This window comes from Nelumbo nucifera, chromosome 2, assembly GCF_055504915.1.
Source record: "Nelumbo nucifera cultivar China Antique chromosome 2, China Antique-T2T, whole genome shotgun sequence".
NCBI classification, from domain to species: Eukaryota; Viridiplantae; Streptophyta; class Magnoliopsida; order Proteales; family Nelumbonaceae; genus Nelumbo; species Nelumbo nucifera.
The window spans coordinates 47580394-47605917 of NC_142650.1; the positions used below are offsets into that span (position 1 = coordinate 47580394).

Sequence of the window (25524 nt, forward strand, 5' to 3'; positions counted from 1 at the left end):
CTCCACATGGCCAGGTGGTTACCCATCCATATCCACCCCAAGCCAACCCGCATCTACCCGCTAATTTAACTTCCAAGTTCCAACCACATATTAAATGACTTGCAATGCTGAAACATGTTGCAGCACTTTTTGAATTCAACTCTGCTTTGATGAATCCCGCATCTCCTATATAGGAATAGACCTGAACTATAAGTGAAAGAATCTGTTGATATAACGTTGGATTGGAATATTTGGTAATACGACATGGAGATGGAGATGGAGTTGCAATTCCAATCCAACGATTTCTTCTTGTATATCGTTAGCCTTGGAGATACAAATATTCCAATCCATTGATTTTTCCGTCACACTCCATAGTCACCATGAAAAAGCTAAAGAGATGGCCATGCCTGCGTAGCAATGGCAACGGGATAGAGTGGGGCTGGATTTAGCATGCATTGTCTTTAACCTAAAACTCAAATACCCTGCCCTAAATTCTATTGCGACAAAAAATCTCAACCCCATCTCTGTCCCCGTAGGGAACGGGGATCCTCCAATTTGCCCTGCCCTACCTCATTCTTATTTGCATTTTTTTTTTTTTGGTATGTATCTAAATCTATATCATATTATATAATATAATACAATATAATATATATATATATATTATATATATATATATATATTAACAGTTATATATAGTCAGAGCGGATTTAGACAATCTCCTGCCCATAACAATTTTACCCACAAAACCCTAGTTTCATGCATTGAAATTGAAAACAGCTGCCCATGTAAAAGGATATTTGGATAGGTGTGGATAGAGTTATCGTTGCAATGTCATATGAGTAGGTGTGGGTAGAATTGTCGTGGGTAAAAAATCCGGATTCCAAATATCAGACCCGGAGTCTCCCCCTCTCCCTCTCCCTCTCCCTCTCTAGCTTCCTCCCACGCATGACGCAAGACACCGACTCTTTCGTAATGTTTCCCATCCCGATTTTTCCTGTGTAGCTAATTAGCTATCCACGTGTTGAAAAAACTGCAATTTTTTTTTTTTTCATTGGAGCGGAAGGGAGGTACTGGTCCATAGTCCATTGCAACTCAACCGGGTCAAAGACATGTATCTCGTGTTTGAGAGCCCCCTCTCAAGAGTCTCAATCCATTGATCTTTCCCCGTCTCTCAATCCCATTCTATGCTCCCTACGCCCTTCCACGATCATTCCTCTCCAGTCTCCTCCTCCCCCTCCCTGAAGCTGAGACCACCGTGGACTAAGAGGGGGAGGAGGCTTTGACGAGGGAGAAAATGTCGTCTGAACAAATAGATGGACAGCCCATAGTTGCATTTAATTTTAACAATATGACGGGGTATGAGGATGGAATGGTCTGTCGTACCATGTCCGAAATCCTAAATCATGGCTTATGGACCAGAGACAGTTATTCCAGAATGATTCTATTGGTCTTGATGATTCAAATCGTATCAGTCGTCTTCGTGACTCGTATCGTGGATTTTGCCTTCAAGCCTCTCGGACAACCCAAGTTTATCTCCGATGTTATTGTAAGCTCTTCCAACCTCTTTCCATTGTTGCGCTCTCTCTCTTTGGTATCTTGGGTGGCAATTCCACATTAATTCTTGTCCTTGTCTTCATCACTTTGTTTTAATTAACAACAATGATGCCATGCCGATGCCGAGTCAGCCGAGAGATCTCTGTCTTTCTTCTTCCCATTAACCAGAACATCTGCTATATAAACTAACAACGTACAATTAATATTGAATTAATAACATTGCTTTTGCTTTTACTTTTGGCTTTTGTTTGACGATATATATAAAATTATAAATATAAATATGATCATATTATACATGATGATGTGAAGGGTGGTATGATCGTGGGTCCCTCCGTCTTAGGGCGCAGCAAGACATTTAGCCAACTGATGTTTCCAAGCGATGAAAAGGATTTCATGGTGTCTGTAGTTTCCCACCTGGGAATAATGTACTTCATCTTCTTGGTTGGCGTGAAAACGGACAGAAATTTATTAATAAAGCCTAGTAAGAGCGCACTGGGTATTGGTTTCTTATGCTGGTTGATTCCTTACGTAATCATCGTATTCACGGGCTCCCTCCTCCATAGTTTCATTGGGGGACTGGGAAATGGACACCTTCTGCTTTTTCTATCTGCGTCTCTATCCATCACATACTTCCCCAGTGTTGGTCATGCACTGGAAGAGCTGGATCTCCTCACTTCGGAGTTGGGCAGGATTTCGATGTCCTGTTCTATTATCAATGATGCAGTGGGATGGTGCTTCATGGTACTCTTTATCGTTTTACGTCAGACCAGCATTCTGGGCTCGTTTCGAGCATTCATACTTGTGATGGCGTTTATAGTTTTCACGGTTTATGTGGTTAGGCCGTGCATATTGTGGATTATCGAGAAGACACCGGAGGGAAGACCAGTGAAACAGGTTTACATAATAGCTATACTGGTTGGGGTCTTGATCTATGGATTGCTCAGCGAAATGCTAGGTGGAGCTGTTACGGATGGCCCGCTTGTCCTGGGATTGATTATACCGGAAGGGTCGATCATTAGTGCTGCCCTAGTTGAAAAGACGGAGAGCTTTAACACCAACATCCTTCTACCATTGTTCTATATGCAATACGGTTTGGCCACCGACGTGTTCAAGATCCAGGATTTTAAGCTTTTGATAGGTTTGCAGGCAATCCTAATGGTGGCCTATCTATCAAAGTTTGTGGGGACTATTTTACCTTCACTCCATTTCAACCTCAGCTTTCTTGATGCCAACTACCTTGGTCTCATCATGAATATTAAGGGCCTGCCAGAGATGATCATCTTCATATATTGGAAAAGGATCGGTGTGAGTGACGACGCTTGACACTCTCCAATTAATCTCTCCATCCATATCCAATTATCCATCCTCCTTAATTGTTTTTTTTTTTTTTTTCTTCCTTTCTTTCAAATTAACAATTATAAAATCCCCTTTGTTTCTCAATTCTCATTGTGCATGCAGATTTTAGACGACGAAGCTTTCACTATATTGGCACTAACTCACCTCATAGAGACGTCCATTGTAGCGCAGTTTATGAGAGTCTTGCATAAGCATCCAAGTTATATCCGCACAAACACAACGAAGAGTGGAATCCGAAGTGCCAAATTCAGCCCTGATTTTCGGCTCCTTCCATGCGTCCACAACGAAGAAAATGTGCAAGCCATGATCTCCATCCTTGATATTTCCAATCCCACTCAAGAAAGCCCCATTAATGCCTTCGTGCTCCACCTGGTTGAACTAGTTGGCCGAGCTGCCGCTTTGATAATCGATCAGAGTGCGCAGATGTGGGAACCTAACTGTGATCGTATTATAAGCGCTTTCAAGAACTATGCAGACAACTCAGATGGGCGTGTTTTCTTTCATCCTTTCATGGTGACCGCCCCCTATAAAACCATGCACGAAGATATTTGCAGAATAGCTCATGAGAAAGAGATAGCTCTCATCATCATGCCTTTTCACAAGCACTACCCCGTCCTCGGTGGAACTGGTGTTGGCTTATCTCACCTTAACCGTAACGTGCTGGCCAATGCACCTTCTTCCGTGGGGATACTTGTAGACCGTGGTTTCCGCCGCATTGGAGTGCGTGGTTACTTCTCATATAGTATACTTCTGACATTCCTGGGCGGAGAAGACGACCGTGAGGCGCTAATATTCGGCTGCCGCATATCAGGTCACCCTGGTGTACGTTGCACCGTTATAAGGTTTCTGCCGTTATTGAACTACGATGGCCACAACTGGAAGGAAACACAGCTCGATGACGCGACCGTTCTTGAATACAAAAGCATTAGCACGAACAATGAACGCGTCGTTTACCGCGAAGAGGCGGTAGAGGGTCTAGAGCAAGTGTTTTCTGTAATTCGATCTCTAAACGGTGACTACAACCTCGTAGTGGTAGGACGACGACGTGGGCCGAACATGAATCTCCAAAAATGTATTGTGGATTGGAGTGATAATGAAGAAGAGCTTGGGGTGGTTGGAGACTTCCTGGCGAGTACAGACTTTGCGGGTAGCACGGTCTCTGTGTTGGTGTTACAGGCTTGCAGCAGTGAAATTAACCGGAGTTGACATCCCTAAGCCTTGTAGAAATGGTGCTGATGATCTTCACTAGGTTGTGCACTTCTTTGCTGTGTGTAGAGTGAGTAGAGACATGTTCATGAAATTAAATTTAGGGGGAATTTTATTATTTTGGTCATTAATTGTTAATTGGGAGGGAGGGATATCATCAGCCTAGTAACTAGGATTTTTACAGGACATTGACAGGAGAGTGGTGTCAGTTCCCATGGTGAAATGGGTTAAGGGTGATCGATCGGAAGTTGGGAAGCAGTAGTAGTTAAATCGCCGGAGTACTTCCGGAGTCCGTGTTCGGAAATTAAAAAAGAGCCTGCACACAGGTTTGCCTTGCCCCTCTTCTTTACATTCTTGGAACGGGGCAACTATACATGTGAATATGTTTAATTTCGTTTGGGACCCACCCCACCCATGTCACTTGTCCCCAAGAATTTACAATCATTTTTTTTTGGATTTTGTGAGGTTAAATTAGAGTTAATTTATAATCAAATACTAGGACGATTTATTAATTTGAATTAATAGACCAATTCAGATTTAAATTGTAATTGTGATAGTTGGAATCCATACAATTTTACTTGTATTTTTATTTTGAATTAAAGTTTAGCTTAGGCCTCGTTTGGTTGCAATATAATTTCATTTTACTGGTATAAAAGTATTGGAGTGCAAATTCTGATTTAGGATGTATATTGGTTCACGGGAATAGGTCCTGAGAATTTGAAATGGAAATGCTCATTCCAATTTCAGTCGTTTGGTTGGGCAAAATTGGATTTTGATTTTCATTCTTCGGGATCCAATGGGATCCTCTCACATGACAGAATGGCTATTCTAGGCCCCTGTAGCATTTTCCATTCCAGAATCCCTTGAAATTATCAATATCCCAACAAAAACACCCTTATAAGTTATAACCCTATCCGAGCCCACAATGGCTATTCTTTCTCTGCATCTTCCTCCCTTTTGTTGTTACTGAAAGACAATAATGGTTGAGAGAATCTTGATCAATTGATTATTAAGAAGCCTTGGGTATTAATACATATAAGAGGAAGATGTATGAGATAGGAGTGTATAGAGATTAACACAAAGTTGTTACACAGGCGATATCTTTAGATATCCTTATCATGGTAGTGTTTATCATGTATCCTTATCGTGATAATGCTTATCACATCTATCAACCCCCCCGGCACGCAAGCTAATGGTGGGGAGACACCACTTGAAGCTTGTCACAAAGCCAACCAAAGCGCGACAGTCCAAGAGGTTTTGTGAAGATGTTCGCAATCTGGTCCTTTGTGGAGATGTTCTTGGTGGCGACATGATGGCATATGAAATGAACATCTATCTCAATATGTTTCAAGCGAGCATGAAATACCGTGTTAATAGCCAAGTATGTGGCACCAACATTGTCACACCAGAGTACAACATCAGTGAAGGGGATACCAAGCTCCAGGAAGAGGGACTTAAGCCATAGAAGGCAGCTATGGCAACACTGCGGTATTCAGCCTCTATGCTGGAACGGGATACGGTGCTCTGCTTTTTTGAGGCCCATGAGATAAGATTGCCACCCAAGTAGTTGTAGTAACCAGTTTGAGATTTCCGGTCAGCCTTGCAGCCGACCCAGTCAGAGAATGCATGGAGAGAGAGTGAGGTAGAGGGGATGATGGCAAGCCCAAAGTCATCAGTATGCTTTAGGTAGCAACCCAATCACCGATAGTGGGTTTATGCATGAACTGGCATACCCGATTCACAAAGTAGGAGATATACTTGTCTGGTGAAAGACAAGTATTGGAGGGCGCCAACGATTTGCCTGTAGAGGGAGACATCAGCAAAAGGATCGTCCCGTGTAGGAGCTATAGTAGCTGTCGGTGTGGATAGAGGCTTGGCACCAACAAGCTGAACCTTGTCCAAGAGGTCAAGTATATACTTGCGTTGATTGAAAAAGAGACCATTTGGTGTGCGTACAGCCTCCATGCCAAGGAAATAGCTTAATGGGCCTAAGAGTTTGAGTGCAAATTGAAGTTGTAGCTTCGAGATAATGGCCTCAATAAGTGAAGTGGAAGAGCCAGTGATTATGATGTCATCGACATAGACAAGTAAGAAGATTTTCTCACTATGATGATGGGAGCTTAGTTTTTGGAACCAAGCCCGCGGGGCCTGTTTGAGCCCGTAAAGAGATTTGCGAAGTAGGCAGACATGATCAAGTCGTTCTTTATCGACAAAGCCTGGAGGTTGCACCATATAGACATTAGATAAGTCAACACGCAGGAAGGCGCTTTGGACGTCTAACTATTGTAACGGCCATCCGTTGGAGATAGCAAGAGTGAGTATAACACGAATGGTGGTGGGCTTGATGACTGGGTTGAATGTTTCTTGAAAGTCAAGACCCTCTCTCTGATGAAAGCCCTTGGCAACAAGCCAGGCTTTGTAGCGGTCAATACTGCCATCTGGACAGCACTTCACACGAAAGACCCATTTACAGCCCAAAATGTTTTGGGCCTCACTCTTGGGTCGTAAGATCTAGGTGCCATTCTTGATTAAGGCAAGGAACTCCTCCTCCATTGCTTTGTGCCAATGAGGGTCTTTATTGGCTTGGGTGAAGTTGGTGGGCTCAACACTATGAGATAGGATAGGGTATTTAGTAGAGTTATGGGCCTAACGATAGTCATATTCAAGGATACCAGAATTGAATCTGGTGGCCATATGATGTGTTCATGATGGGGGGAGCAATAGGTGGTAGTGCAACAGGTTGCAAACCAGAAGATGGCTGATCATGGTCAGGTGGAGAGATAGCGGCAGGGGGTTCAGGTGTTGAGCCAGGTGCAGGTAGGAGAGGAGGATCGGTGGAGGGGTCAAGGGCTGGTGTAGTGGGTCCTCATAAAGTGGGGGGAGGTCCGATGATGGAAGGGACAGAAGTTGTTCTATTAGGCGCTGCAACCTGTTGTGCAAATGGGAAAGAAGTTTCATTGAAGCGCATGTCCTTGGAGATGTAACGCCTGTTTGTGGGAACATGTAGACAAATGTAGCCTTTATGGGAGTCACAGTAACCCAGAAATACACAGGAGGTGGCACGAAATTCCAACTTATTGGAGGCATAAGCCCTTGTGTGAGGGAAGCATTCACATCCGAAAACCCGCAATCGTAGGTAATTTGGCATCTTGTTGAAGAGAACCTCAAGAGGAGTTCGATTATTCAGAGCTCGTGTATGTGTTCGATTCATTAAGTGAACAACGGTGCTGAATGCTTCCCACCAATATTTTGTGGGTACTAAGGAGTGGGCGAGAATGGTCAGGCCAGTCCATGCTCAACAATGTGCCGGTGTCAACGCTCAACCACACCATTTTGTGCTAGCGTGTAAGGGCATGGCATTTGATGAATAACACCCAATTTAACCAATGTGGACTGCAACTTGCAAAATTCACCACCACCATTGGATTGTAGCCGCTTGAGAGGGACCCCCAACTATCATTCAGCCATAGTTTTAAAATGAACAAAAATATTGAGAGTATCACTCTTTGCATGCATAGGGTAAAGCCATGTTAATTTGGAGAACACATCTATAAAAGCTATGTAATAATGATAACCATGAACTGAGGATGTTGGTGCAGGGCCCCAAACATCCATTACAACTAGTTCAAGAGGAGATGAAGCTATCACTACATTACTATCAAATGGCAACCGATGACTTTTCCCATAAATGCAGGAAAAACAGAAGGAAGACGCCTTATTGGAGTTGACTGGAAGTTGATTATGCTGCACAATGTAACGAACTGTGGAAGGTGACAGGTGGCAGAATCGCAGATGCCAGGTATCAAGGGAGACACGAGCACCAAATAGATGTCAGGAACATGTAAAATATCCTTGAGCAGCAGTGGATGAGAAGAAGGTAAATAAGAGGTGCCAATGTGCTGAATGTGCAAACCTGTGCCATCACCGATGGTGATCTTGTTAGAACCCCGATAGTCATCATGGATGTTGAGGCGGGACAGGTCATGAGTTAGATGATCTGTAGCTCCTGAGTCCTGAAGTTAGGCATCCTCTAAGGAATGAGACAATGCAGCATTGCAGGCATACTTCTGATTGCGCAAGTATTCAATAGAAGCTTTCAACTTGCAACAGTTCTTGGTAGTGTGAAACTTACCACCACAATTCTGACATGGGCCCTTGTTGTTGTTGGGTTTGTGTGCGAAGTGGGAGGTGCTGAGGACAATTTGTTGTGACGTATAGGTTTGACATTACAGGATGCAATATTGGCACTTCAAGTGAGGCGGGTTTCCTGTTGAAGCAAGAGACCCTAGAGTTCCTCAAAAGAAATATCAGTAGATCAAATAGTGAGAACAGTAGCAAAGGAGTCATACTCAGAGGAGAGTCCTTTGGTGGTATGATGAATGAGTTGAGAGTTAGAGAGCAGTTCACCGAGAGCAGATAAATAATCACTGTAACTCTTGATCTCATGAAGATAATCAGGGTTGACATGTCCCCTTTTCGTAGTGAGGCCAGATCATCACGAATGTGAACAGCCCGTGAGGTGAATTTGGCAACGAAGATATTCTCCAGAGTGGTCCAGATCTGACGGCTGGTGGTGCATTTGACAACCTAAGACAGAACTGAGTCAGCCAGGGTGGCAAGAAGCCAGCTGACTAGTAGACGGTCTTGTTTCAGCCATGATGCTTGATCAGGGGTGAGAGCACTCGAGGTGGAGTTAGCGTCGTGGTAGCGGATGGTGCCGTCAACGTATCCCTGAATTTCATGACTCAGAAGTGCATGTTGAACCTGGAATCTCCACAGATGATAGTTCGGTCCAGAAAGTCTGACCGTTATCAATTGAGATAGGTTGAGAGTATACGGACTGGGAAGGGAGGGAGTGCTCATGGTATAGTTGCAGAAGGAGAGGTGGATGAGCTGGAAGAGGTCGGCATAAATCAGTGAAGGACGACGTGAGTCTTAGGGCTCTGATACCATGAAAGGCAGTAATGGTTGAGAGAATCTTGAATTGATCAATTAATTACTAAGAAGCCTTAGGATAGGAGTGTACAGAGATTAACACAAAGCCTTGGGTATTTACGCTGATGACTTAGGTATGTATATGTACACTAAGTGTACATAGATTAACACAGAGATTATCATGTATCCTTATCATGATAATATTTATCACGTCTATCAGTTGCTACTCCTAAAACCGCCGATAGTCAGTTCTTTTTTTTTCTTAAATTTTCTCTCCCCCTCTTCTTCTTCCTCCTGCCACTGCCATTGCTAAAACCGCCGGTAGTCGGTTCTTTTTGTTTTTTTAATTTTCTCTACTTCTTCTTTCTTCTTTCTCCCCCTCTTCTTCTTCCTCCCTTCTGCCATTTTCATTGCTAAAACCACCGGTGGTTAGTTCTTTTTTTTTTTTCTCTACCTCTCTTGTTTCTTCTTTCTCCCCGTCTTCTTCTACTGAACTAAACACACCTTTCAAGGGAAAATTGGAAATTTGGTTGAGTCCAATTTTGGTTTCCAAATGAATCAAACATCAACAATTGGAACATCAAAACTTAACACATATTTCCATTCAATAAGGCTGTGTTAACCTTGTATCGGTTTCCCTAGCTTTTCTTTCAAACCAAACACAGCCTAAAGTAAATTCTGTTTTTCATGTTTTTATTTTTCCAGAACTTAGTATCTAGCGGGGCTTAGGTTTCCATCTTGACATCTTAACGTAATGTTTCAATAATGTGATGTTCCTCGCTTGGCTGGACTTCGGTATGTTTCTTTTCCCTCTTCACCCATTGTGTGACGACCATTTTCATCCCCCCCACCACTCCAGTCAAATCTAACGTTCTTATCTCTCTTTTTTATTTTTTTAAAGGCAACCCTTTCTTTTTCCACATTGAAAGTAAAACAAGAGGGCGTAAAGAGGTCTTCACAATTACCCATTTTTTTTTATAATATAAAATCCAAGTGGTTTAACCCCTTAAGACCTGTATGGTCGTACCTATATATATTGACTAATATATGAATGCCAAGAGTAGTTGATAATGAAAATTTACTAATGGTAGGTCATATGACAAAGAAATATAAATTACTCATGGATTTATAGATGGACTATATACAAGGTTTGAAGTACATTCTTTCTCTACCAAGAAAAATTCGTAGCCATGCAAAAAAGAATTGGTACACCGGGGGCAATTACATAATTTACATCCATCCAATTAGGGATGTTTCCAGCAACCAAGACAAATTTTACCTTAGTAAGTAGCCCATCATCACATCATATTTACCTGCGGTGGATATATGTGTCCCTTGTGTATATATGAAAGAAAAGGAATGACTGGTTCTTCAACTCTAGTGGTAATAACATCATTTTTATTTATTTTGATTTTCCCCCATTAACTTCCTATTGCAGTATGTCAAATTAAACAGAGGCAGTATGTATATAAAGTTTAGTGCATGGTTTCACCTTCAGCAATCAGCATTGTCAAACATTGAATTGATGATAACCAGAAAGAAGAAAAGCGGTATAATAACTAGGATATTTCAAATTTTACATTCATCTCTCACACAAGGTCTGAAAAATGATGTGGCTAGAAACAAAGAAGAAGCTGGATATCCAGAGGGTCTGCGCAATGCGAGAAAATTGACACTAATTCTTTGAGCCCAGCCTAGCTACTAAATAGGGAGAGTGGATGAGAAAGAACACATAACAACAAGAACATTGTCCCAAATGCGGGTATACAATACGTACAACAACAGACAAACCGATTGAAGGACCAGAAAACCCTGCTCTCTGACAGATAACAATTCTGTCTCAGGCAGCATTTGGATTTGGCTATTGTTTGCAATTGAAGATATTAACAAGGGGGCAGATCAGCTGGAGGAGACTGTAGAGACTGCAGTTCCCCTTCCCCATTCTCCACCAGGAAGGCCATAGCTAATCCCCAGGTTATGTGAACGTCCAAGTGACAGTGCATCAGCCAAACTCCTGTTTTTGCCAAATAATAATTAAATGATTACGTACAAGAGATGATCAGTAGTGATGTGAAAGTGAGAAACTATATATATTATTATTGGAATTTGCCAATTTGGAAAAGGTGATGCATGCATGTTTTAATTTATTACCTGGGTTATCAGCAACAAAGCGAATCACTGCCCATCCATTCACCGGTACTGCAACAGTGTTCCTCATTGGTGGATCAACAAGATTGAATTTAGCTGTATCTGTTTGAGGATTGAAATTCCCAAAGCCCTCTGCAATGATGTAGAAATCATAACCATGAATATGAATTGGGTGGTTCTCGGCGGTGACGATACTCGTGTCCTGTAATACTAGTTGCACCTTTGAGCCGTACTTCAACTTGTAGAGCTTGGTCCCTGAAATAGGTTGCCAGAGGGCTCGGCTGACATTACCGGTATAGTCGAACTGCACTGGTGGGACTGGTGGGAAGTCTGTGGTGTAAACTCCAGGAACGCCTTGCTGGTAGGCTTGCAATATGGAGAAGCTGGATGGGAGCACAAGGGAGACATTGTTCATGCTAGCGGTGAAGCGGGTTCCGTTTGGACCTTGACATCGGCTCTGACTGAAACCGGGTGGACAGTTAAAGAGGCCTAGACCCACCGTGAAGAAGAGGTTTTCATCAATGTCGGTGGGGATGTCAACCTTAGAGGGGCTTCTGAATTTGGCTGCAAAGGCGGTGGCGGTGGTAGTGTCATTGTAAGCAGGTAAGGATGGGAAGACGGGTTGGAGGGTGAGCCCCTTCTTTGGGCAGGGGGCGGACTTGTATTCAAGGATGGCAGTGGTAGTGGTGTTATCGAATGCTGCGCCCTGAGCACTCTGATAAGCCCGAGCGGCTATGTAGTATCTGCCCGGTGGTTGATTAGCTGTTATAAGGACGTCAGTGGTCTGCCCTGGACCCAACATTAGAACAGATGTTGTGAAGGGCTTTTTATAGGATGCGTCCGCAGCAACAACCGTCAACTGGTGGTTGCCGATAGCCAAGAAGAGTTCTTGGTTTAGCGCAGCATTGATCACCCTGAGGAGGTTGGTCTCACCGGAGTCCACCGGAATTATAACAGTGTCTGCACGCGGCATACCAATCGCATCAGTAGATAGGTTATTTGTGTTTTCCTCAATTTGTTGCAGCAACATCTTTGTATTGTACGCAATCTAAGCTCTTGACTTGAAAGAAGCTTTAAGATTCATAAATCTTTTGTGTAAACTAGCTAGGTTATGCTTAATAAATTAATTCTTAATTATTGGTGGTTAGTTGACGAAAGAACTTCAACCTTTTATAATTGAATTGAATGTGGATCCACTGATCTTAACCAATCTTACAACCTGATAGTTGTATCTATGTAAAATTCATGTCTATTTGCTAGAGTCATAGGTACAAAACTCATAAACTTATTTTTCTAAGTTATTATATGTATGAAAGATAATTATATATTTAAATTTAACTTATAAATAGTACAAAAAAATCTGAATTAGTTGAATGCAAGCCCATAAATGTCAAGTGACAGAGTGAGTGGTTATAGGGCATATGCATTAATTTAATGATTTTATGGGGAGTGTTATCATTGGTTCCAGCTTGCCAACTAGTTCTGCTTCGGTCAGGGCAAAGCTCCCTGACGGAAGCCGATCTCGCCTGCCACACAGCCATTGCCTTCAGTTAATCTAATATCATCCCATTCAAATCCAATCTGCTTAAAGCCCTACCCATAACACATTTGAGGGTTCTTGTACATACATAGAGAGCGGGGAGAGGAATTTGGAGACTCCTTTTTAAGGCTGTTTTTGGTTTGAAGGAAAAGTTATAGAGTTGTAGAGTGGAGATAAAACCTTGGCTGGAGCAGTTATAGAGATCACCGGGTTGGCCGTTGATGGTATATGCATCAGACACGTTAGGAGCGGCTCCCGTTCGTGTTGCCCGCCTGATGACATCAATGGGATTGTCATCCCACCATTCCCCTGTCCATCATATAAACAGTGACAATTATCATCATATATACATGCATACATAAATACATACATGCATGCATGCATGAACAAGTCATATGAGAGCTAGCTCCACTCAGTCTCTAACTATTAATCCATTTGAATTTTGAAATTAATCAAAAAGTGCCCATATGGGTGGCTTCCTAGACAACCACAGCTCTTTTTTCACTTTTCACGAGCTTGGTCTTGACTCTTGAGTAAATGGTAGGAAGGGGAAAAAATTAAGGCATGAAATTAAAACCGGAGGGAAGAAGGGGATTATTGTTACCAAGGAGAACAGGTGTTTCTCGTTTGGGCTTAGTGAATGGATAGGAAGAACCCAGTCTTGGGTAGATAATTAGAGCTCCATAAACAGTGGCTCTGAGCCATGAACTATGAGCATGCCACCACAATGTTCCTTCTTGGTCCTGGATGGTGAACCGGTAAGTGTAACTCCCTCCAGGTTGGATGGGACACTGAGTCACATATTCTGGCCCGTCCGCCCAGGCTGTTCGCAGTTGACGAACGCCGTGCCTGCAATAGAAAGAAATTAAAAGAAGAACTAAGAATAAAAATATATAATTGTGCATATGTATATGTGTAATTACTCATGCATAGCAGTTACCAGTGGATAGTGACGTTGTATCTGGCTCTGTTTATCACTCTGATCACAAGCGTGTCTCCATTTCTTACTTCCAAGGTTGGCCCTGGAAATTGTCCATTAACCGTTATTGTGTTATGGGTTTTGCACAGCCTCTTCACTGGTGTTGCTTGAACCTGTTTCAATCCAAGAAGTCAGAAACCACCATCACTACGATGGTGTGGTGCGTAGAAGAAGAAGAAGAAGAAGAAGAAGAAGAAGAAGAAGAAGAAGAACATACAACAAACTCGTGATAATGAGTCTCAGGATCTGCGGAGCATGATGGTGAAGACACGAAGAGGAGTAAAAGGCTTAGAAGGATGCAAGAACACCATGGCTTGACAACATTGTCGTAGGACTCCATCTCTCTACGTAGTCCTTGTTTGAACGAAAGTTGTTGTGATAATGCAGGAGAATGAGAAACAAGGCTCCTTTTTATATGATAAAGTATAAGGAGGGAGGGAGAGTTGTTTTGAGGTTGGCAGATTAGGTTTTGATTCAAGACATGCATGGTCAGGTTCAAGGGCAACTTAGTTCAACCTTAGGGGGAGTTGGTGCACCAACTAGCTTATCAGAAGTTGAGAATTTCTCGAGTGCTTGTCTCACAAGTCTTTCAAATGGGTTGAATACTTGAATTTCGCAAGTTATAGAGGAATGATTGTTTACAAGGGCCTATAATACTCTATTCGAAAGTTATAGAGGAATGAAATCTTTAACTCACCTTATAATCAATCTTATGTCAAGCACAGGAGTCAAAGCAATTTACTTTCTTTGTAATTAAAAAAAAAAAAAAAAAAAAAGAAATCTCACGATGATATTCATCAAAATTCACGGGGGTTTGATTGGTCAAAATTCTTCGGGTATCATGCCTTTCCGGCCGGCAGCATAGATATTGCCTTTGAGAAATCTTTTCATTCTTTCTCTGCCTGGGTCCGAATGATAAGGGAAGACAGCAGTCCATGTTTCTTAGTAATTCTTTTGGTCACTTTGACCTTTTCATTCGCGTGGTGGAAGACTGGAAATCTGTCTAGAAGGTTAAAAAAGAGAGAGGCCCCAAATCACATTTTGAGACAGCCCGATTTAGGGCACCTAAATGGGACCAACTTCTATATGAAATTCCAGTCATCAAATCCTTAATTAATCCTAAATCAGAAGGTTAAGATCCTTCTAATTAATCGAATTATTTGATTCGTCTGGGCCCACCATTTGATCAGGTCATATAGACGAGTTGGTAGTATGTGGTTTGACGAGTGAGGCTTGTGGGCCCCACACACCTCATATTTAACACGTTCACTTTATAAATCCTCATTTTTGACTTTATTGGCTTCCAAAAAACGATGAATAGAAAACTTTTGACTTTATTACTTGTGGCTTAAGGCTTTTCTTAGCCTGGCCTTCTAATTGTTTAGTCTACTGGTTTAGGTAAAATCAAGCGTGAATCAATGACTATACCACTTAAACCAGAGCGTATTGACCTCTTCTTGGGTTATAATGACATATTTCATTGGAACTCTTTCAATACTTTTATTTATGATCACTTAGTTAGAGGTATTAAAGCCAACCATGTTTACATTGATTAATTTGTGATGAATTAACAAGTCTATGGGGACGATTTTGGGTTGGGCTTGAATCAATTGTGTGACAATGTGGACATAGTTTTCCATCAGTCCAGGACAATCTAATTGGAGCATGCACTTATGCAAATTGGATCGTCTTTCATGCCCTCTTGGGCTATTAATTAGCGTGTTATGAAGTTGGATTTTGAGGATAAACTGTCAATTTATCTTTTGAGCTATAAATGCAAAAGCCATAACTGTTTCTCAATAAAGTCAATACATCTAAGTTAAACCTAAAGCTAGTGGAATTTCAGAAAGACAGGAGATGAATTTGGACTTAAAGTTGCTTAAAGCCCAAGAAAAGATGATTCTCTCCTCAAAGCTTGTTTGTAGGATGTCTACGAGTCAGGCCACCGTTGAACTCTCCTCTTGAAAGGAAGCATCGAGAGAGAGAGAGAGAGAGAGAGTTTGGATTAGATGGGTGAACAAGAGTAGAAATAAAGATCATTTAGGTAAGAGATTTGAAATCTTGTTATCAACTGGTCGAGGCTCTAAAGTAGGAAAAAGAAAGGAGAATATTAAAAGGAAGTGATTTGTAGTATGTATAGCGTCCTCTGCCAATTTTTCCATGGTTTGTGCCTTATGGTGGTTAGGATTTCTTCCTCTTTTTCCAGATATCTTTTTGAAAGGCGTACAACTCACACGTCACAGAATTCCAGTTTCAGTTCAATCATCAAGATTGAGTTTCGAAAGAGGTCCACCATGTACAATTGACTCCCTCTTGTGTACATTATCAGGCATTTAATCCTTTTATTGTTTTCTTAGAAGGTAAAAGGCAACATCCTTTTAACTTTAAGCAGCCCCACCTCCTCCTTGATTAGTTTGGGAAAAAAATTGAAGAATGTTAAACAACAGCGTGCGAAGTGCAACCCTTTGGGATGCCTTTAATGCACTAATATATGATGGTTGATCCTTCGAGTTTCCTTTTCATGTTTCTGAGGTTGCCAAATGTCCAGGTGGGGGACTAGGAGCCATTAATGGATGCTTCCCATGTTTAAAAATTTTCTGATAACACCTTTTTTTTTTGTAGAAAGGAGAATTCATTAACTAACGAAACAAGCGTTCAGAGAAACAACGAAAAAAAAAACAAAGCAAAGCCACCAAAGATGACTAGAGCTGCACAAGACTTCAAACAAAGAAACAAGAGGAATATCAATAATAAGGATCGATGCTTCTACGATCCTCTGCTAAGACCTCCTTTAACCAGTCTGGGACAGAAACGACTAAGAAGCTGTTTTCCTTGAGCTCTCGATTAGCAGCAACATGAGCTGCTTTGTTACACTCCCTGTTAACAAAACAAAAGGAGAGATCCAAATCTTTGCCAAGCTGAGAGATCTTTGACTGAGGAGAATGTCTCCTTGGGACACAAACCACCCGAGGGTCGAGGATTTGATGCTGCTAACCAGTACACTGCAATCACTTTGGATATCTGCTTTTGTTATACCTAATTCACACACAAGTTTGATACATGGGCTTGGAGACAAAGCAAACAGGAACCATAACGAATTGCCATACAGTCATTCCCTGAAGAGTTTCTCAAAACAACACCAAAAAAAGCTAATTGATTGCTAGCGAAAGCACTATCCACGTTACTTTCACCCTATCACATTTTGGCAACTTCCAAAAAGGCGTGATACATGAAAACTAGAAGGGGACACTTTTTGGTGATGCTTTCATCATCACGATTTTCTGCTCCGCTATATGCCTGCACATAGAAGAGATCAAGAGAGCACCAAAGATGGATTAGACTGACAATTACTGAAATAATAATTATTTCTAGTGAGCCACACATTCCAGAGAACTATCACAGAATGAGTAAGCATTTCATTCTTCCCTCCCCCATTCTACAAGAAGTTTTAACCAAATCACAAAGCCAACTTTTGAAGCTCACAGAAGAAATCCCATCATCAAACGTCAGACCATATTACTACCAAACCAAACACTCCTCACATAATCACAGCCTAAGAGAGCATGAGCAATACTTTCCTCCTTTTTACCACACAGAGCCTCTTGACTAATATGTCTAGAGACTAGAGTTGATTTCACAGGCACAATATTTAGGCAGCATCTCCAGATAAAGGATTTATCTTCACAAGCACAGGAAAGGACCAAACAGATTTCGAATAGAACTTTATCACTTGTGGACAGGTCTGAATCTTCACTAGCATCAGAGCACATGTTCTTAGCCATAAAGTATGCAGATTTGACAGTAAAGACTCCTTGGGGGTGGTGTGACCAAAACAGCTTGTTATCCCAACTATGGATAGTAAGTTTGATCTCAAGGATTTTTGAAGCAACCTCAGGCAGAAAATTTTCTCTAATTAGGTTCTCTTTCCATTTGCCATCAGCCTCTGTGATTTAATCTTTATCATGACCAAATTTTGGTTGTTTGGCTGAGGCCCATATATCCTGTTGCCTCTCAGTCCTGGGACCCAAGGAGATTGCCAAATATTAACTTTCCAACCTGAACCTAACCCCAAGCAGATTCTTTCAAACAAAACCTCTCTCCCTGCTAACAAGCTTTCCCACCCCCAAGACCATCTATTAGGCAAGTTTGAATTGATGAGGTTTTTGTTCTTGGTATATTTTGCTCTAATGGCCCTCCCCCAAAGACTGTTGTGGTGTCATAACACCTATTAAATAGTGGGTTCAGAACATAATTGAAAAAATGATAAGATCATGGTGTCTAATAAGGTTACTGCTGAAATTGGCATTCAAAGATGGGAGCCTTTAAATCTTCTCCTGGCCAGTTAGAAGAGAATTCTCTAGATCTTGGCTAACAGGATGATCACTGTAATATTTGCATATTGAGGCCCAATTGTATTTTCAGTCTCAGCAGCATCAAGAATAGAGGCCACAAAAAAAGGGTTCATTTCAAAAACATGTTTCTCTGTATTTCAACATTACATTTTCATTGTAATAGCCCCATGACATTGTTCCAACAGTAAAAGTTGATCCTTCTAGTGGGGTAATCATAATTTACTTAAGAGAGTTATAAATAAATCTGAAAAGAAGAAAGGAAAGTGACATGGGAGATTGAAGTATCATAGTAACACCAACTTCAATGATGAAAATGTAGATCCTTGTGAGAACCCTCATTTGACAAACTGTTATCAATGAGACAGAATTGAATGGCAACATTAAATAATTGCAGTGTTTGGTACTATGATGTTGCATTCCCAGTCAACAAAAACTGAGGTTTTGCCAGATATAATCTATTGTTCACATGGATTTTCAATCCCTAGAAGAATCTAGGTGATTCTGGGTGACAGTGTGGTGCCTAGTCTTTTTTTTTAAAAAAAAAAGCAGGTAAAGTATAAATTCATTAAAGAAGAAAACCATGTACAACAAGAAGCTGTACACAGGGATTTACAAAAAAAACTGCTCAAGCAGCTCTATACCCCCCAGCCCTGCTTTGAAAAAAGATATTTTCATGTACAAAAAAAAAAAAAGTGTTGTAGTTTCTATTTTGAAAATTTTGTTTACAGAAAGCCAAGACATCATTTTGCCCATGATTCTCTGAAACACTGTGTCGGGAGAACTGTGTTTGTTGTTGAAAACTCTTGCATTTCTTTCCTGCCATAAACACCAAAAAACAGCTGCAGGGGCCATGTTCCAAGCCACATTGCCTTTCGAAGATAAACCCCCTAAACTCCAGCCTTTTACAAAATTTATAACTGACTCCAGGCAGTAGCTCTTTAATTCAAACAGGTTCCAAATTTTAAACCAAACTTCTTGGGCAAAACCGCAACAGAAGGTGATTCACCAATTCCTCTTGAGCCTCACAAAAGACACAGGTAGTGGACGTCGACTGCATCCCTTTTCTTACCAGATTGTCTCTGGTTAGAGAGTCTATTCAGGCAGGCCAGCCACACAAAAAAAGCCACCTTAGATGGAACATTCTTGCACCAGATGATCTGAACTGGGATGCTCTACTCTTCCAACCTTGAGAAAGCCTTATAGAAGGATTTAACTGAAAAATTCCCAGATTTGTCCCATCTCCACACTCTTCTATCAGTGCTCCCAATGTCCACCTGAGTGTCATATAATCTTTGAAGTAAAACCAACATATCTTCTACTTCCCAATCATTCAAAAGCCTAGTTGCCTACGCTATAAGAACTTTATAAAATAAAAAACTATATTCTGGCTGGGTTACTAGTTTTTATACCATTCAGAATGCACATTAATTGAAAGAATAGCAATTCTCTTTATTAAGAACATTAAACTTCTTCTCAAAACATGGCAAATCATCATATCTAACAAAATAAAAGTATTTCAAATATATTGATTTCAATATTTTCAAAAATAATACTAATATAATGTATTTAATAGAACAATTTCATATCAATTAGCAACCAAAGAAGGCTATATAACAAGGGTGGAGCTTTATTTAATGAGAGAGAAAGAATAGAAAAACAAAAAAAAAATGAACTTCTTTATACTTCTATTCATTCATTATTCTTTCTCTTTATACTTTAAAACAAATTATAAATGATACACAGTATATAACAGAATGTATTAACAAAATAACACATACATTAGTAAGATTTAGCAACACAAATGATATTATAATAAGATTAGCAACATGAGTCCTGTTTTGCCATTCCATTCGTTCAGTGCCATATCCATTGTTAAATTATGGGTGACTAAATCATTTTTTATTACTTTCACCCAAGTCCTTTTCACTCTACCCATAACTTTTCTAGCCCCTTCAACTCGTAATATATCAGTTTTTCTAACATGTGTTATAGAAGGCCTTCTATGCATGTGACAAAACCATCTCATTCTACTTGTTCTTGTTAGTGTTGTAGATGATCTTCTAGAGGCACTTAGTGGAACTACTACATTTGAGGCATGCTTTTCTTAGGAATTGGCCATCCCCCATTGCCCATAAACTCCCCCAACCTTGGTGGCAATAGGATTTGGTCTTGAGTGTCTACTATAACCAACTAGAGACCCCACCAACTGAGCCACAATCAATTGGTGACATCTCTATTACTACTCTTCTTATGATATATTGCTTTTGGATTACACTAGACTTTCTTAATTTGTAAACTTAAAATTGTGTTCAATTTAACTCAACCTTCCATTATTAATTTACCTAGAATAGGGTTTTGATCAATTGTGTGTTATCTAAAGTTGTTTTCTTTTATTATACTAAATATATAGGTTGTCTACATACCTAGGGTTTGACTAAGATACTGGGGTTGACCTTGGCAATCATTTTACTATTTTAACCCAGGGGCGGACTTAGGGGACCACGGCCCCCCTATGGTTTGACAAAAACATTAGTGTGTGCTGTTTGGGGGGGGGGGGGGGGGGGGGGGGGGGGGGGGGGGGGGGGGGGGGGAGGGATTTGGCCCTCCTATAACCTGTATTACTAATTTACTATTATCTATTATTTTGCAAAATAAAAAAAAGAAAATAAAAACATAACTAAACCAAGATTCTGAACCCGATACCCACTGCCTTGAACCACTTGGAATCAGTTTAAACATTTCCCAAAAGAAATACCTGGAACTATGGAACTAGAGACTTGCATAGGTTACAAGTTCGAACAATCTGATTTTCTTTTTCTTTTCTTTTGTTCTTGTCCACTGTTCAAATTTTTCTTGGAAGATTGAACACTGCCCAACAACCAATAGTGCCTAGAAGAATCAAATTCCAAAATGTCTAGAACTGACAAATTGTTGAACACTTGAATTGAAATTATTTGATTATTCGTTAATTTGCACATGCAATTGAAGTTGAACTTATGATATTTTAAAGAGTTCGACTATGATGTCGGAAAGAAATGATACTGAAAAAACTTATAACCAATCCCCTAGGGTCATAAAAGCGGCAAGAAATCATGTGGGTTTTCATCTCATGGAGGCTTTGTTGTTAGTTTATCATTTTGTGCACACTGGAATTCCTTCATTCAACACATTGGAAGATGGAATAACAAAAACAAAAGATTTTACATTGTAGATTTGAGATACAATTTATAAATTATTTGGATTTTTTATATTTTATTTTATTTATTGGTGTATTTTTTATTAGTTTTCCTTTATAAAGAACCTAAGGCTATGTTTGGTTTGAAGGAAAATGTAGGAAAAGGAAGGAAAAGGTAAGGAAATCTTTACAAACCTTGTATTGGTTTTCCTGTCTTCCCCTTCCTTTCCCTACCTTTTCCTTCAAACCAAACATAGCCTAAAGGTTAATGAATGAGAATGAAGGATTAGTTTTGAAATAGACAAGCATTAGCAATGAATGAGCCCTATATGTTCAACAAAAGTCCCAAATGATATTTTCGCATAGACAAATGCCACGACCAACCCAGTGCATGCAAGCACTTGCACCCCCTGCCCACTGCCTAGCCCACTTGCCTGGGCTGGGCTTGCCCATCACCCAGCCCACCTACCTGCACTTGGCTACCCGCCTTGTGCCCTTATCCAACCCACCCACCCACCTGCCTTGGCCCAGCCACCCGGCCCCCTTTAAAAAGGCAAAAAACAAAGAAATCCAATTAAAAAAGAAAATATATAAACGATTAAACAACAATTGAAAAACAATGAAAAAACACTCAATAAATGTTTTTCTTCTTAATCAAGTAGTCAATGACAATAGAAAAACATTCAATCAAAACCATAAGACCACTTAACATTTTGATGAGTAAAACATTTTTATTATTTTCAATAAATATATAAACATAATAAAAAATTAGAATTTAGTTACAACATTCAAATTAGAACTATTGAACTAATCTAATAAACAACAAAACCACAAAATTTTGAACTAGGAGCCAAAGAGATCTTGATAGTACAAGAAAAAAATCATGTATATTAACTTTAGTATTTTGGTATTTAGAATCATTTTATTTCGATTGTTAGCATTTTTACTATGAAAATTAGGATCCGTGTTTAAGTAAGCATATTAGCTTTTGGCTCTCCCTAAGAAAAAATCCTGACTCCGCCCTTGGTTTAACCCCATGTTATTACAGGAATTTCTTGTTGAGTTTGGCCTCTGTTGGGGGTTGATGATCCTCCCTTTTTAGCATTTTCAATGGATTTGCGTTGTTTGAATAGGCATCGCAAGTTTCTCTCTTAATGCTCAAGGTCTGCATCTTCTTCACCAACATTTCGGTTTGTGGTCTATTAACAGATTTGTCTCTCTGTTTTGTCAATTTATTTGGCCTTTTACTGATTGATATTTGTTGGGCCATATTATAAGTATTCTCTATAAAATTTGCCTTTACAAGTTAAAAAAAAAAATAGTATCATAATCCAATTTTATCAAAATTCACAAAGGAAGGGGTACCTAATGCTTTGGGAACATGATCCAATAAAAAAAATGAAAAAAGTTTTTACTTATTTCTGGTAAAATGTATTAATTAAAGAAAAGAGGAAATGCAGCCAAAAATAGGTGAACAACAATATTCTCATTATTTATAGATTTGACTGAAATGGATGTTGCTTGTAAAACACACCCACACAGAAGTGGAAAACTGACACTGTTACGTTCTTAGCAGTTTCCGATCTGTAAAACACAGTTGCATGGATCTGACTATGTTTGTATGTCATGACAATAAATAAAGGGTTGCAGAAACTTGTCATATTGTTTAATTATTAACATTTTATATTGGCTGATATCTACCACATTTCCCCACCAGCTGGGTGTGGGAGTGGGAAGAAGATGAAAGATAGCGATAGAAGTTGAAGAATATTGAGATGTGTGTCTACAGTAGTTTCAACTAAATGGAGATGCAAATAGACTTTGTTACTCTCTATCAAAGACAAGATGCTTGGACGTTTCTATTCAATTAACAATTACCAGCTAATATTAATATATATGGAGAGAGAGAAAGAGAGAGAGAAATTAGAGCTGCTTCTCTTTGCATGATAACATCCGTTCAAGGATTTCTAGGTCATAATAAAGCTAGTTTTTGGAGCGGTTATTAGAGAGAGTGTGTGTGTTGCAACTTGGTTTGGCCCGTGTCCCTCCTCAACTATTAAATCAGAAGCTATAACTAAGCGTTAAGGTCTGTTGTTAGCTTAGCAATGCAGTCTTCCCCAAATCATTGTGGTGTCAGATTGTGTGAATTGAATTTGATTTGTTGCGCTGGCAGGAATTCGATCCCCATATTTTAATCCTGATGTGTTCTTTCTTCTGAGGGACATTTTTGAAGTTGCAGCTGATTTGAAGGTGTCTGTCTTTTGTTTATGTTAACAGAAATTGTAATTGTAATGGTCTTGCTCACTTACTAGCTAAATGAGGCCTTTAGGATATTAGGGTCATTTTGTGTTTAATTATTAATTTGGAAGGAGTACAAATACAAATATGTATAATATAAATACATATAAATTAATATAAGATATAAGATTTTGTACTATATAAATTTGTATTTGTACTCCTTCCAATAATAGGAATACAAATATAAATATGTACTATATAAATACATACAAAATAATATAAAATATAAGGTTTTGCATTCTACAAATTTATATTTGTACTCCTTCCAAACTGAGCCTTAGCTCTTTCCGATGCGGTAGCTCTTTTAGCTCTATCATTGTACTGTTGTTTTGTTTCCATCTTGAATGATAAAAAAAAGAAAAGGGTTTCATTGTTAAGCCCAAGAAATAAAATGCTTCAGCAAGAGTCATTCTTAACATTGTGTTTGGTTGTGAATATATTTTCTCAAAAAAAGAGAAAATGGGGAAGCAAATGAAATAAAATATATCTTTATATCTAGGAGAGAGTAGAACCAATCTTACTTCCCAATTCCCATCACTCTCTTGTATTTCTCCTTTGCTCTCTATACCTTCTAGGATAGAACAAAAGAGGATTGGGAGAAAAAAAAAAAAAGAAATTTATGTTTTTTCGAGTTCTGTCAATAGCTAAGCCAATAAAATTACTCTTAAAATTTTCATTCCCCCCTTCCATTTGAAAATCACCACCTCTCATCTACTTTTTTATACATTTTAGCTGCCTAAATTAAACGAGGAGGCTACCTTCCTAGTAAAACTCATGCATGCATATTGTTTATTGGACATGCATTATATAATATTTCTATGCTCTTGTTCACTTTCATAGTTCATTATAAAGACATTTCTTTTTGGCAAATTAAATGTCATTGCCCATTGTGTCATGGCAAAACTTATGATGCTCCGATGCGTCGTGCAACAAAAGTAGGGTATCAACGGGTAGGATGCCCATGAAAATAGTCTTTCCCATTTCCAAACCCACGAAAGCACCCTTTGTCTCAAACTCATCCTAGTTATACCCATCCTGTCCTAAACCTGTCATCACATAAGTGAAATGTCATATCCCTCTTAAGCAAAAGTGGTGGGGTAGGTTAGTAGTAAAGATGCCTAATGAGACGCAAGGAGAACGGTTTGAATCCTTTTTCGAACCTTTTTATTATATATACTATTAAGTGTTCACATGCTTTGAGTGTGGCAGTTTTGATGATGATAACAATGATCATGATAGTAAATAATATGTTTTAAATTTTTTTATATTTCTCTGTTTATAAAAATTATTCTTATTTGTCAAACTTATGTCTATTTAATATGATAAGTGTACATTATTAGAAATGTGCCTAAAATATTTTCTACATTTTTTTGTTTTTTATACTTTTGTGTGTTTTTGTCTTTTTTACTTTTATTATTATTTAATTATGGCATCAATGATTAACACATTTAATCCAAAAGATTGAATTGTTGATTTGCCACCAAATAGGAAAACAACTCCATTTCTAGGTTGTTTTAAAATTGTATTTTATTTATATCATCAATAAAAACAATTATTTTTTGTCACACTTATTTTTCTTTAATATAGTTTATTAATATAGGATCCTTTACAAAACAAATATAGGATTCAATGAAAGAATGGAGTTAATACCCTAAATAACTTAATAAGACGGAATTGAATGAGGAGAAACGTAGTAATTTAAACTACATTTTGTGCCCTCACAATTAGTAACCAAATTCAATGATGGGAATATTATAGTCAAGAGTAGTATTCAATGAATGTTAATGGGAGTTATAACTTAAATATATGACTTAATGAGAATCATTTGAATGAGGAGAAAAGTGATTGTTTAAATTAGATTTTTGTCCTTACAATTAGAGAGGTCATAAATTAAAATATTGGGGTATTTTAAACAAACAAAAGTTCTACACTCTCGTTTACGCTTTTAGTAGTGGTATAGATGTATGTATGTAGAGGTTTTGATTGGTCAAAGCTCTTCTAG

General features: G+C 39.3%; 2 protein-coding genes across 4 annotated transcripts; one reads left to right on the plus strand and one right to left on the minus strand.

Moving 5' to 3' along the window:
- Positions 1–1037: 1037 nt before the first annotated feature.
- LOC104602688 (cation/H(+) antiporter 15-like) lies at positions 1038–13917 on the plus strand. 3 transcript variants are annotated; one of them, XR_016083184.1, is made up of 4 exons: positions 1038–1525; positions 1843–2838; positions 2992–4165; positions 4280–4707. XR_016083184.1 is itself a non-coding variant. In XM_010266467.2 (3 exons), exons 1-3 carry the CDS (start codon positions 1274–1276, stop codon positions 4093–4095), a joined length of 2352 nt encoding a protein of 783 aa, XP_010264769.2. In that variant the 5' UTR covers positions 1040–1273; the 3' UTR covers positions 4096–4707. The 3 variants fall into 3 exon arrangements, 1 of the variants encoding a protein (XP_010264769.2); XR_016083183.1 differs by adding an exon at positions 13787–13917 and having other exon boundaries at positions 1040–1525; positions 2992–4421; XM_010266467.2 differs by having other exon boundaries at positions 1040–1525; positions 2992–4707.
- On the minus strand, positions 10555–14250 carry LOC104602511 (laccase-12). Its single transcript, XM_010266231.2, has 6 exons — positions 13915–14250; positions 13659–13810; positions 13323–13567; positions 12899–13027; positions 11182–12138; positions 10555–11044 (listed from the first exon to the last, which is right to left on the minus strand). Exons 1-6 carry the CDS (start codon positions 14182–14184, stop codon positions 10914–10916), a joined length of 1884 nt encoding a protein of 627 aa, XP_010264533.2. The 5' UTR covers positions 14185–14250; the 3' UTR covers positions 10555–10913.
- Between the last annotated feature and the right edge of the window lie 11274 nt (positions 14251–25524).